Below are 14354 nucleotides of genomic sequence, written 5' to 3' on the forward strand. Positions count from 1 at the left end.
CGTGAATTACTTTTTCTTACTCTTCCTAAGCCATAGTGACATGAAGCCTTTTTATTTGCCTTTGCATAACTGTGAGATCCTCAGGCTTTGGCAGAAACAATCAGGTATTGGGTTAGATGATACTCTTGATAGGGTTCAAGTTCCTATGGATTAGAGAGAAAATGGATCATTTTAGCAAACACAACCCTAATTATGTGGCACATAATTACAAAGAACATTCAGTCCTTCTCTGAGACTTTTACAGTGGTTACTTACACAAAAATAAGCCCTATTAAGGTAGTGGGATTGAGTGGAAAGAACATTGGATTTGGAGTCATTAGACCTAACTTCCTGCTTGGTGCAAACTTGTTCAATCCATTTGACTTATTGAGTCTCATTTTCCTCATCTGTAAAATAAAAGTATTGGACTGTTGATCTCTAAGATCTCTTCATATTCTAGAGCCTTTGAGCTTTATAAGTAGTACTTTAATTTCTGATTATGTGTCACTAGGGAAAAAATAAAGAAAAAAATGCATTAGCTTTTGTTAATTAAAAAAATATATCTCCAGCAAGAAGGAACTCTTCCTGTAATGCAGAATGGATGCTGTGAATTGAACTCTTCCGTAGCTAATTCCAGAAACTTATGGCCAGTCTTTACTGCCACTGATACTGGAACTTGGAGCTAAGTTTACTTCCAGAAACTTATGGACATCAGTGATCGTTCCAACAGGAACATAACAATTTCAGCAGCATTCTGATGACTCTCTCCATCTCTGTCTGTTGGTCTGTCTGTTTCCTTCCCTCCTTCCCTCTATATATTTCTCTCTCTCTCCCCCTATATATATATACATGTACATATATATGTGTATATGTAATGTATAATTATATATAATTTTATTATTCATTTAATTAATCAGTTATTATATTAAATAATTTTAGTTGATACACTTTGCCTTTACATCACAGTTATTTGTAGAGGGGAATAAAAATATATATGATTTCTGTCCTTCTAGGTTGCCCACATGAACAAGTTCAGTGAGAGCAGTGGGTTGGGAATAAGCTTGGAAGCAACTGTGGGACATCATTTCATCAGATCTGTTCTACCCGAAGGACCTGTTGGACACAGTGGGAAGTTTTTCAGTGGAGATGAACTCCTGGAAGTAAGAAATTGTTTTTGTTTCCTTCCGTAAATAAGTTTTAGAGTTTCTTTTCAGGTATATGTTGAATGGAGTAATAATAATAATGATAATCATCATTATTTATGTTGTGATTTTCAGAATGCTATACAAATATAATTTCATTTGATCTTTACAGCAACCTTGTGAGGAACGGGAGGTACTTTCACCCATTATATAGGTTAGGGGACATACTGAGAGAGGTTAAGTGATTGGCCTAATATTGTGTACAGTTAGTCATTGTCTCAGGCAGAATTTTTGAACTCAGGTTTTTCTTGAGTCCAAGTCTAGTGTTCTATCCATTGTGCCATTTAATTATCTCCAGGATGACCTTTAGGGTTCCTTCCAACTCTGAGATTCTCTAAATTTATGATTCTTTAAGACTTAGAGTATTACCTTAAAGGGCACATTAAGGACTAAATGACAAAAACTCTAAACTCACAGAAAAAAAAATCTATATCATGTGTATACTCATTTTCAGAACTAAATCCCAACATTTTATGTTCAAGAAAATTTAATAAACTTTTTGTACCTCTATCCCATTCCATCGCTAAGTCTCCTTTTCATCTACCTCCCAACCTTCACCTTTCCCTTCATAGATAGAATTTAATTTAGAGAGTACCTGTGTACTCTCTTTACTGCCTATTGTGTACCTGACCTTGGGTAAATCATTCCAGTCTCTGAACTTCAGTTTCCACATATGTACAATGAGGGGGCTGAAACGAATGACAGCTAAGGTTCCTTTTGCTCTGAAGTCTTGTGATAATATCTGCATTCCTCATTTTACCTCTGAGATTCTTAATCTGGCAGAAGAAATGTAGATAAAAGGGAGGTAAGAGCTGATGATTTTATAGTACAGCTTTTCCCTTTGACTTTTTATTTTGTGATGACTGGTAATCTCTCAGAAGTTTAAATCAACCAAAGAATCTCCTGACATTCTTTTATATATGAATTTGAATTAGACTCCAGTGTACCAACCTTGCCCAAAGCAATCTAAGCTTCAGCTGAAAGGGGGAAAACAGTCATGGACTGTTTCTAATCATTATAGAGCTTGAATAAATATGAAATCATTTGTGGGTATGTTGCATATAAGATGCAAGAAAGTAACACTTAATTTGTGAAACAATATACTTTATTTGATGTTAAGACATGTTTTTCCATGGGCCATTGTGGCATATCTATCTATATATATATTTTTTCCTTTTGAACAGGTGAATGGAATAACTTTACTTGGTGAAAATCACAAAGATGTGGTGAATATTTTAAAAGAGCTTCCAATTCAAGTGACAATGGTTTGCTGTCGTCCCCTTGTCTTACCTGTTAACCAGGATGAGTTAGAGAGGTTGAATGTCTCTGATACCCATTTAACAGAAAAGGTATTCTATTTACTCTCATTTGGCTAATAGCTGCTTCACATGATTCATAGTCTAACATAGTCTAATAGTAAACATTTAATAAATGTTTATTGAATTGAATTCTTTTATATAGACTCTACTTATACATTCATGTTAAGCATATTTCCACATGAGTAATGATGAAGAACTACAAGAAAGAAGAAATAAAACAAAACAACAAAAGAAAAGGAGGGCAAATAGTATGCTTCCATCTGCATTCAGATTCCATGGTTCTTTTTCTGGATGTGGATAGCATTTTCCTTGAGTTGAATGCTTGATTGTGTGGTTTGAGTTTTGACTTGTTTGTTATGTATGAATGTGGGCTTTATCCCAATAGTATATCTTATACTACAGAATTTATATCTTTAAAATATGGAAAAATTGAACTCAAGCCATTGCACTATTAGTAAATTTCTATATTATATATTATACTGTTTTCCTTTATATACATTCTACTCCACTAGAAAAAAATGTGAGAAAACAGAGACCATCTATTCTTTGGAAGAGCAGTAGAAGCAATTTTTAAAATTGAAAGGTAAAAGGAGCAGCTAGGTGGCTCAGTGAATAGACCTCTGGCCTTGGAGTCAGGAGGATCTGAGTTCAAATCCAGCCTCAGACACTTAACACTTACTAGCTGTGTGACCCTGGGCAAGTCACTTAACCCTAATCGCCTTACCAAAAAAAAAAAAAAAAAAAAAAACAAAGTTGAAAGGTAGAGACTGTATGATTTATGTTAGAATTTGCTCCTCCTTCAAGTAGTATCTGACAGGAAAAAATACATTTTAGATACTCGTCCTATTGAGATTATATAGAAAATTTTGAAGAGTGTTTCAGCATAAGGGGAAAACTTCAGAAGACCAGCACTTAGAGCTATGTACTAATACTGAAGCTGCATTAGATATTTTGGAAGTCAAAGGAACAGTTTGCTACTGGTCAGAGGACTAGGGTCTGTCACTTACCTGTGTAAGCATGGAGAAGCCAGCTAACCTCTCCAAGCCTCAGTTTCCTTATCAGTAAAATAGAGGTTTGACTAGAAAATGGCGTAAGGTCCCACTGAGCTTAATAACTGTGATTCTGTATGTGAGAACTGCAGCGGCATCCACCTAGAGGAATACTTCTTACATTTTAGGTTGATTCTTTGTAGAGTATTTAAGGGATATAGATAAGAATCATGTAGGAGTACTATGTCTGAATACGTTACTATCTTAAGCAAAGCAAGAAATTAACCCACTTCAAGAAGATCATAGATCCATTGAAGTACTAAAATATTGAACTAATATTATTAAATCAAAACAATCATTTTACTGTATATTTTGTAGACCCTAAATACAAAATAGCATGTAAAAATTATTTTCTATATGCTTTATGTCTTATGTACCAATCCAGTTTCTCTTGAATTATTTCATACTTGTGCTTTAAAATGTCACTAAACTCTTTATATCTTTAATACTTAATAGTGTAGACTTCTATCCTTCTTTAAAAAATTGGATTATTTTTATTAATTGCTCTCATGATTCTAGAAGTGCCAAAACATTAGCTGACCCATTGGTGATTTTTCCTTTAGCTATTTTTTTCTATCTAAGAGGGCTTGGATTTTCCCTTTTCCTGTGGGTACAATATATCTCTTGATCTTGTGTTTCTGAAATAAGAGCTCTCTGTTCTTTTCTCCAGCCTCATGTAGACCTCGGTGAATTCATTGGCTCATCAGAGACAGAGGATACTGCTTTTGACATGACTGATGTGGGTCAGAATACAGAAGAGGTGCAAGGATCATCATTGGCAATGTGGGAAATCAACATTCAGCATATTGAGCTGGAAAAGGGGAGCGTAGGACTTGGTTTTAGCATATTAGACTATCAGGTAACATATACTCATTTCAACAGAATCAGTCTGCTTTGTTTTTTAAGGTAATTTCCATGATCAAATTATACCTTTGAGACCAAAGAGAAGCTAAAAGTAGATATTATTTTGTTATGTACAATAGACAGCAGTAAATTTGAGTTTTCTCCAAATAGTAGTTGTATTATTATTGACTAGTAGTGTTGTTTTCTAAAAGAATTTCTCTTATTAGCTGACACCATGGACATAACAATAATTTAACTCTTGATAAAAAAAAAGGAAGAATATAGTTGGTATTCATAGGAATATTAGAAATTGATTTTATTTTATTAATATGTATTTTATAGATTGCATTTAAATGAATTTATGCAAAATTTTGAGTTTTATGTACTGTATTCCAGTCTATATTCGTACTTGAAAAGTGAAATATTCATCTTTTAATTAGTCTTTTGCATGAGTGATGTGTTTGACATTTGATATAATATATCTATATATTTATATCCATATAAATATATATTAAATTGTTAGTTTCAGAAGTTTGAGTAGGTCTATGATTGTACTTTAAGATGGCCAAGTATCATATGAGCCATTTCTTATTTTCTGCAATTAAATTGCCTGAATAGGAAAGTCTGTCTGATAGACTGCAACTGTAGCTCTTCATTAATTAATGCCAAACAACAGAGCCAGCTTAGATGACACCATAAAGTCATATAAGATGCAAGGTCCCTCAATGCTGCCTAGTTTCTGAATCCTGCCTCTAGCTAGAGCCATGCACCGTTATTGCTTTGTTAGTTATTATTTTGTGGTTCCTTTTCCCCTTTATTTTTCAGTTTAAGATATGAAAGAACTTTTTAAAACAAAATTAAATTATTATTTTCACTGGGTAGTTATAGTGATGGTTTTAAAGGACTGTCATAGGCAAAATAACTTTTATGATATAACATATGGCAAGTGTTCCTGAGTCTAAGAGCAGAGAGAAGGCCTTCATCAGTTTTCAGGTCCAGAAATCACTGAAGCTGTGTGTTTGTGTTTTGTAGTGTGTTTCAGCTTGAGCATCCAAGAAATATTTTCAAGGTGCTCAGAGTTTTTGGCTAGTCCCCAAAAAGGGGTCTCATGCTCTTTTCCTGGGACAGGGAGAAGGAAAATAGATCATTTGTGCCTTTATTTGCCATGGATGGAGGACTTTCATTTTTAGCCAGGCTCAAAAGTTCTAATGTTCAGATTTAGAGCATTTGCTTTGCTAATTGTCATAAAAGTTAACATAAAAATGTATCCTCTTTGTTCCAAAGTAATGTGCCACTTCTGTAATTCACAGACTGCCCATGGTTCAAATATCCCTGGATTCCATGCTTCTTTCCCTCTTGATCCTCTGTGCCTCCCATCTTCATTACTGACCTTGGGCCTTCTCCACCCTTGTCTGACCCAACTATGCCCATTCCATCTAGATGGGCATATTTAATTTATTCCCTGCTTGCACCTACCAGATCTTTCTGCTCTTACTTTGCTAATCCATCCCTGATCACTTAGCTCTGAATTCCACCAGTTGGTGGCCTGTGTTCTGGGGCACATGGTTTCTTTTCTGAAGTTGACAGTGCAGAACTGTGAAGCATTGCACAGAGAAAGTGTACAGGCTTTGGGTATTCCAGGCATTTTGATTTTACTGTGCTGTTTATATAAAAAACATGTATGTGTTTCTATAGCCTAAAACAAATGTTACAGTGTAGCTTTGCTGATCTCATTTCTTGTTTGCTGCAAACATTTATTATTTATCCTCTGCTATGTATAAGGCAATATAGTTTAATGGATGGAGGGCTGAACTTGAATTCTGAAAGATATGGGTTCATATTTTGCCTCAGACACTTACTTGTATTTTGACCCCTGTCAAGTCACTTTACTAACCAATGTATGCTACAAGCAATTCCCTAAATCTTATCTAATCTGTGCTGGGATACAAAGAAAAGTAAAAATGTAGTCCCTGCACTCAAGAATCCCACATTCCAATAGATGAGGTAATAAGCAAAAATATATATATATACATATATAGTATATGCAGTAGAGGGGACTGGAAAAGGCCTTTAGCAGAAGGTGTGATTTGAGCAGAGTTGGGAAGAAAGCCAGAGAAACCAGGAGGATATAAGGAAGTTGCAGTCTGTTGATTGGGCATCTAGATAACATCCTGGTTATAGCACTGGTTTTTGGATTCAGGAAGACCTGAATTCTAATTCTGCCTCTGACTTCTAGAATTTTTGTGGCCCTGGGCAATTCACTTACTTTTATTAGGCCTCTGTGTATTCATCTGTAAAATAACAGAGTTGGATGTAAAAACCTCCAAGGTCCATTCATTTCTAAATTTATGATCCTATGAGGGCATTTCCTATTTGGGAAGAAATCACAGATCCTTTGAGTAACATGTATAGGATCCAGAAAGAACCATGAATAATTTGCAGCACAGTAACAGTAACTTTATTACAGATAGTAAAGAGCATATTATTAAATAGTTTTAAAAAATTTTTAAAGAGAAATACTCAAAATAATTATCTAGCCATTATTACTTAAAATTGGAGGTTTTCCTAAATAAACTATGTTCTTCACCTTCCTCACTGTTTTTGCTCTGTTTGCTTCAGGATCCAGTTGACCCTGCTCGCACAGTCATTGTAATTCGTTCATTAGTGCCTGGTGGTGTCGCTGAACAGGATGGAAGACTTCTTCCTGGGGACCGGCTTATGTTCGTCAATGATGTTAACTTGGAAAATGGCAGTCTGGAAGAAGCTGTGCAAGCCCTCAAAGGAGCACCATCAGGAACCGTGAGAATTGGAGTTACTAAACCTCTCCCTGTAAGAGTTTTGGTTATGTTGATTTTGTTATCTCTTTTCCAGGGGAAATGGGCTATATACTCACTTTGAGGTTAAGGTGTTATCTTGAACAATGAAAATTTATCCTTACAATTTACATAATAATTTCCATCAGTAACAGACAAAAAAAACCCAACCACTCATGAGTGTTTTATTTATGTATGTATTTGCTAATGATAGATACTAATAGAATCCCATAAATAAACATTTTGACTAATGATTAGTGTGTACTAATTAATGCAAATGAATGTTGGGGAACACTAGAGTGAATGCTAGAAAAGTATTAATAATCCCCCCCAGAGGACTTGGGATTTGCTTCATTTCCAGTGACAGAAATACCTTTCACCTAGTGGTCCTATGACCTTGATTTGGTTGAACTGTGTGGTTGCTACTATGCTGGAAAAAGTGAATATGCCACACTTTTTGCAATAGATATCCTGCAAAGTTACATATGCATTTTGGTTTTGAAAATTAAAGCATATTTAAAATATCTTAGGTAAACTAAAGTCAGCGAGGCTTACCATAAGAAAGTTGACTACAGGGAAGGTTTGCATTTTACATCATGATGATGGGGGAGGGTTGATATGTAGGTGTGTGTATGCATGTGTGTGTGTGTGTGTGTGTGTTTACACACATTTATGTAGGGGCCAATGAAATAATGAATCTTAAAGTAGTGAAGGAAAGAGAGCTTGCTAATTTAAAGAATTATTTTATAAAGTATAAAATTGTCTAGCAAGATGAATTTGAATCTTCAAATTTTACTTTTTTGAAAAATAAGCAATATTTAAATGTTATATTTGCGTAGAGTGAGGTATACCTGCAATGCATTCTGTATGTAAGAGGAAAGACAGTACTGATATAGACAGAATTTATACACAAAAGTACCTAATAGAAGATAGAGACTAGACCTGTGATAATTTCATAGATACAAGAAAATCCCAGCAGAGGAAACTCCTTCTTCTAATGCATGTTGGCAACTTCTTTGCAATCTAGATAGAATCTTGGAGAGTTGCCTAGTGCTCTGAGGAGCAGTGTGGCTTGTTGAGGGACACTCAGCAAGTGTTTATCAGAGATAAAACTTGAGTTTAGGTATTCATAACTCTGAGGCCAGCTTTCTATCTGTTACTTCATAATGCTGCTCTATCATTTAAATAGGATGATTAGCAAAACGTATTACAATTATAAAGCATGAAGGATAAATAACTATCTGTAGACAAAGATGCTGCTGCACTGATAAAGGGATTCTTCTCAAACTGCCCATTCTGTGGCAGATAATTCATATTATCCACAAGTTGCTTGCAAACACATCATTAATTAATTATGGTACAGCAAATAATATTCCAAAAGAAATCATTGAGGCACTTATTTAGAAAATTGATTCCAATGTACCAGTGACTGACAGAAATTCATTTTGTCAGGTTTTCACCAACAATTGAAAATTTTTCATTCTAGTCATACTGGCATATATACACAGTAGAAGGTTATTTTTTTTAAATTAAAAAGAACTTAATAGGGCACAAAGGTGTGCGTGTGTGTGTCTCTGTGTCTCTCTGTGTCTGTGTGTGTATGGGGGGGTGTGGATCTATGATTTTATTGTAGCAAGAAATCCCAGATATGCACCCAACATAATGCCAATTGACAACTTCTCTGTAACTTACAGTGTTAGAGAGTTGCTAAGGGGTAGACAGAGGCATGCATTGTTGTAATGGATAGCTAGCTGGCCTCGAAGGCCGCTTCAGATCCCACTCAGACACTTACTAGCAGTAAACTTTGAGAAAGTCATTAAACCTCTAATTCTAATTTGTAAAAATTTGTAAAAACAACCCTCTAATTTCTAATTTGTAAAATGAGGATAATAATAGCACCTGTCTCACAGAGTGGTCATGAGGCTCAAATAAAATAATGTATGGAAAAACACTTTGCAAATCTTAAAGTGCTATATAAATGCGAGCCATTATTTTTGTTATGAGAAGTTAAATTATATTTCCCAGGTTGGCCCAAACTGTCTTTTATGGCACACAGTAAAGTCAAATAAATTATATTTTGTTAACTCATATCCTTCTTGAATAATGAAAGGGAAAAATAAAACTGTCAGTTCAACAAACATTTCTTGTAAACCTACTATGTGCAAAGCACTGTGCTTAAGGAGCTGTTATTTCATGATTTCTTAAGTACTTCTGCACTGTGCTGAAGCATTTTATTCCATAAAAATTGTTTTGTTTCCATTTTAATAGTCATTGTTTCTTTACTCGGAAGGGATAACAGATGAAGTTGGGAACTAAATTTATTTCATATTATTTTTAAAAGATAATCATTTATGGGGGAATTTAAATTTAAAAACCGAAAGATTTAACAAAAACTGATGGAATTTAAATTTAAAAACTGACAAAATAAGAATGTTGTGTTATATTAGAAGTAAATGATCTATGATAATAAGTTCATTAAATAACAAGTGAAGGAGATGATAGTTATAAAAGTTCAATACTTCTAATTATTTATTGAGTGTTTTCTTTCTAAACCCAGGTTAGTTTTTTTTCTTTTGTTGTTGAAAATTTCTGTAAATGCTCAATGTACAGAATGAGAGGTTTTCAGATATAGCCAATGTGTTGATTTGTTTTTCTTGACTGTTATTCTTTGTTACAAGTTGAGATGGGGTGGATATTTGTTTTGAGAAGGAAGAATTCTGAGGATGAAGGGGAGTAATGATAGTGACTTTTAAAAAAGAAAAAAGAAGTGTCTTAAAGACACAGAAGAGAGCAGAACGAAGTTTAGAAGGGGCCTTGGACAAGCAAGGCAATGTTGAAACTACTACATTAAATTTAACATATACTCAGAAATTTAAGAAGTAATATAATTTTTCATATGTAATCATCTTTTTATGTTCTTTGTATATGGAAATGTTTATATTTGTTTATGTTTGTCAAATTCATAATCAGAAAAAGAAAAAAAAATTTTAAAACGGAAAAATCTTCCCCATCATGTCTTTCTTTGCATATCCTTTTCAATGTCTATTCATCCAACTCTGAGCTTCATTCTTTCTGCAGCTTTCACCAGAAGAAGGTTATGTTTCTGCTAAGGAAGATCCCTTTTTCTACACAGCATACTCATTTGAGGAGGAAGGGCCGACTGATGTAGCCCTCTTCCATGCTGAGGTAGCTCTGGTCAGTGCCCCAAATTTACCAAGCCTTCTTTCAGAGTCCTTTCTTGGCCTAAATGATTGCTTTGCTAAGCATTGTAATAGACTAATGTAATAGGCTTGTGCTGATTCTTTGCTAATTTGATTTTTAAAAACTTTAAGCCTGGCCAATTCATCGTACCCCTGCTATAAGGTGAAGTAAGAAAAAATATGTATATATTATATGCATATATATCATATATATGTGTATACATGTGTATGTATATGTGTGTGGAAAATTAATTTGCTGATATTTGAGGGGGAAATGTAATTAATAGCTTATTAAGGTATAATATAACTCACTTTAAACTCAAGTTTTCTAAAATTGATTTTCTTTAACTTTCTTCTTTTCTGTTCTTTCATTATGTATCACAGTCAGTCTCTTTAATGTGCCACTAGCTATATTTTCTTATTGCTGTCATGATGTTTGCAGTGTAGTATAGATTAATCAGCAAAACCCTATTATAAGAGAAGAGCTAGTCACTTATTAGGCGATATGACATGCCCAAATCATATGCATTTGGCTCTATTTTTGATTATGGACGAGACTGTCAAAAAAATGGGGGGTGGGGCAGAGAGAAATCTCATGCTTTGTATAATTACCAAAGCAAATTTTGATGCTTTAGTGTAAAAATTAAGGTAAAGACTTTGTGTTCACTCTGTCCTTGGAGAAAGGGAATGTATAAATATAATAAATAGATAAATTTAGCTGTACATTTAGCACTAAGGGCCAGATTGTCTTCCTGTTAACCTTTTTGGCATACATTTTTGTAAACTTATTTGGTCTAATGTCTTGTACTGTATTGCAGTTGGATGTCTTCTTTAAATCATTCACACATGGTAGACACATTTTTGGTGTCAGCTTTAGAATATATTAAATACTTCATCATAAGTTTTTAGCACACTGTTGGTCATATGAATTTCTTGCTTTAAATAAGAGCTTAACTTACTGTAGTCCTATATTCTTCAGTTGAATGTATCTATACCAATGCTCATTTTAAGAGAAAATGGCTCTGTGAGAGATGGGAAGTAGAATGTCGTATTCCTGGAATAGTCCAGCTTGGATAGAATGTAGAGCGCTTAAATAAGAGGAATTTAGGATTATTTGTGAAGGGTAGTTTGCAGCCAGACTGTGGATGACATTATATGTAATGCTGAGACTGAGGAGTTTGTATTTAATTACAGAGACCTTGGGAAGTCTCTGAGTCAGAAAATTTTAACCCAAGGTCCATGAACTTGTTTAAAAAATAATTTTAACAGCTGCGTTCAAATATAATTGGTTTCTTTTTTGATCCTCTATATTTTATTTTATTCATTTAGGTTATTTTTAGAATAGGTCTGTAGGCTTCACCAGAGTGCTAACAGAGTCCATGATGCAAAGAAAAAAGGTTGCTTTTGCTCTAAATGTTTTTGAGTGGATGAGTAATATAGATCTCTGCCTTAGGATGATGATTTGGATAAGGATGTATTAGAGAAAAGAGAAAACAGGGAAGCCAAATAGAAGGCTGTTAAAGTAGTATAGGCAAGAGATGATGAAGTTCTGAGCTGGATGAGCAGCAGAGAGAAGGGGATAGACGAGATCAGCATCATGGAGATCACAGCAGAAAGGCTTGGCAATTGATTGGCTATGGTAAGGGAGATTAAAGGAAAAGAAACAGTCAAGAATTGATTAAACCTGGGTGATTAGCAGTATGCTAGTGCCTGTGATAGAAAAGAGGAAGTTTGGAAGAGGTGAAGGTTTAGGGGAAAAGATAATGAGTTCTGATTTGAACGTGTGGAACTTGAGTCGATATTGGGAAATGCAGGTGGAGATGTCCAGCAGGCAGTTGGTGATACTGCACAAGTTCAGAAGAAGTATTAGGGCATGGTTAGATGACAGATTGATTGATTGATAGATGGTAGGTAGAAAGATAGAGAGATTTGAGAGCCATTAACTCATTGGGAGATGATGAACTCACTAAGGAAGAGAAAAATAGAGGGAACAAAGAAGAGAGCCCAGGACTGGACCTTGGAGGATAGACAGGGGGTGGGAAATGGATGCTTCTACATTCTTTGTTCCAGGTTCTGCATCCCTAAGAAAGTTAAAATGAAATAAGAAGGAAAATGTTTTAAGTATAGAAATTACTGTGGACCAGGGGAATTCCTCAAGAATAAATTATACCATGGTAACATTTAAATAAGCTTTAAAAATGGTTTTTCATAACCAGTCTTGTGTTGTAGGTTCAGTTCAAAACAATTCAAAAAGCATATATTATGTGTGTAACCTACCATGTGTTAGGCACTTGTACATACTTTCTCACTTCAATAAATCCATTTATACATTTATTGACCTTTGTAAACTCCAAAGCTTAGTTGACTTCAACTGAAAGTAACTTTATTTTTCAAGCATTTTTACCCAAGGATAGCAATACACTCACTCCATTGTACTCTGGAGTGCCTTGTCCCTTACCTATCTTCAATGGTTCTTTATTGTTTCTATGATAAAATATAAACTTCTCGTGCTATTTAAGGAGAATCCCCAGTCTGACTCCCATGTACTCTTCCTGCCTGATTTCATAACATTCTCTTTTCTGTACTGTGCATTCCTTCCAAGCTAGATTACAAATTACTTCTCAAGCTCTTTGTTACATTTCACATGACAAATGGTCATAGTGGTTGAAAACATGCTCCATGAAGCCTTTCTCAAACCTCATAATTTTTGATGTTCTCGACCTCCTGAAATTTTCCTAAGCTATTTTTCTTTCCCTTATTGTTTTGTTTTGTTACTAAACTCATACTTGCGTTATCTATGTATGTGCTATGTCACCTCAGTAGACTAACCTCCAAAGACTGCTTCCTTTGTGTCTCAAGTCTTATGCAGCCAGCATAGCACCTTACACATAGAGGCACTTAATAAATATTTATGGAATTGAATTAAATTGTATCATGTCTAAAACAGCAGATTTTCAGGAAGAAATGACAGGCATACAGTAAATCGTCTTCCTTCTGCCACTATTATGCTCCAGTAACACCATTAAAGATAAGAGAGGCAGTTTCGCATGGGAGATAGAGAGTTGCTCTTGAATCTAGAAAGATCTGAGTTCAGTTCCTGCCTTTGATGGATACTGAGAGTGTGACCTTGCACAAATTACTTAACTTTTCACTGCTGTAGGAATTTCTTTGAGACTAGAAGTTGTAGAGGAAATGCTGACCAGCCTCAATAATGGGAGTTTTCTGCCTCTTGGAGTTCCCTATTCGAGTAAAATTGCAGGTCCACTTCCTGTACCTTATCCCTACATAAATAAATCCCATTGTAACATCACATCTCCTATCCATAATATCCTTAGTTTCATCCTCCGAGGATGCTTCTAGCTCACTGTCCACTCGGAACAAAACCATTCCATGCTCAAAAAACAAAACAAACAAATAAACAAACAAAACTTATGCCTCTCTTCTTTTCTATGGAACTAACTTAACTAAATAACAAGACAGTTCTCTGTAATGTTGCTTCACCTAATGTGTTTACTTGGAACCAATTACATGAAATCAAGCCAGGCCTGTTTGTATGCAGAAATTCTAGATTTCCTTAGCAGAAGAAAAAGTGCTACCTACCCTATCAGTACCACCAATGCAAATGTGAAATAGAAGCAGAGTTTGAAAGAGATAACAGCCATTATACTACCACCAAATTTACTTTTTCAAAACTGTACTCTGCTTCTTCTGAAGTCCTATGATATATATGTGAAGGAAATGCCAAAAAATTGTGAAAGATTATTCCTAGGGACTTCAAGCTCTTTGTTTCCCAGGAACAGCAATAGTTTTCTTGGTAGATAATCCCTATGTCATTCTATGCATGTGAAATGTTATTAGTAGCAATTTCTAACCTATAGTAACAGCATGATTTATTATAGGCCTACCATGTAAAGAGCATCATGATAGGAAATGGGGGTAAATTATATAG

The 14354-nt window shown here is 34.8% G+C and overlaps 1 protein-coding gene across 15 annotated transcripts in view; it reads left to right on the plus strand.

Annotated features, from left to right (window-relative positions):
• Positions 1 to 14354, plus strand: part of MPDZ (multiple PDZ domain crumbs cell polarity complex component) — a 218252-nt gene that overhangs the window by 93671 nt on the left and 110227 nt on the right. For 12 of the 15 annotated variants that reach the window (XM_027862857.1, XM_027862856.1, XM_027862854.1 and 9 more), the window contains 5 exons: positions 993 to 1139; positions 2366 to 2530; positions 4220 to 4408; positions 7012 to 7221; positions 10284 to 10400. In XM_027862857.1, coding sequence (XP_027718658.1) covers positions 993 to 1139; positions 2366 to 2530; positions 4220 to 4408; positions 7012 to 7221; positions 10284 to 10400 — 828 coding nt within the window. The remainder of the gene's footprint in view (positions 1 to 992; positions 1140 to 2365; positions 2531 to 4219; positions 4409 to 7011; positions 7222 to 10283; positions 10401 to 14354) is intronic. The other 3 variants (XM_027862862.1, XM_027862867.1, XM_027862858.1) reach the window with 2 other exon arrangements.

Source organism: Vombatus ursinus, unplaced genomic scaffold, assembly GCF_900497805.2.
Source record: "Vombatus ursinus unplaced genomic scaffold, bare-nosed wombat genome assembly UNPS02014770.1, whole genome shotgun sequence".
NCBI classification, from domain to species: domain Eukaryota; kingdom Metazoa; phylum Chordata; class Mammalia; order Diprotodontia; family Vombatidae; genus Vombatus; species Vombatus ursinus.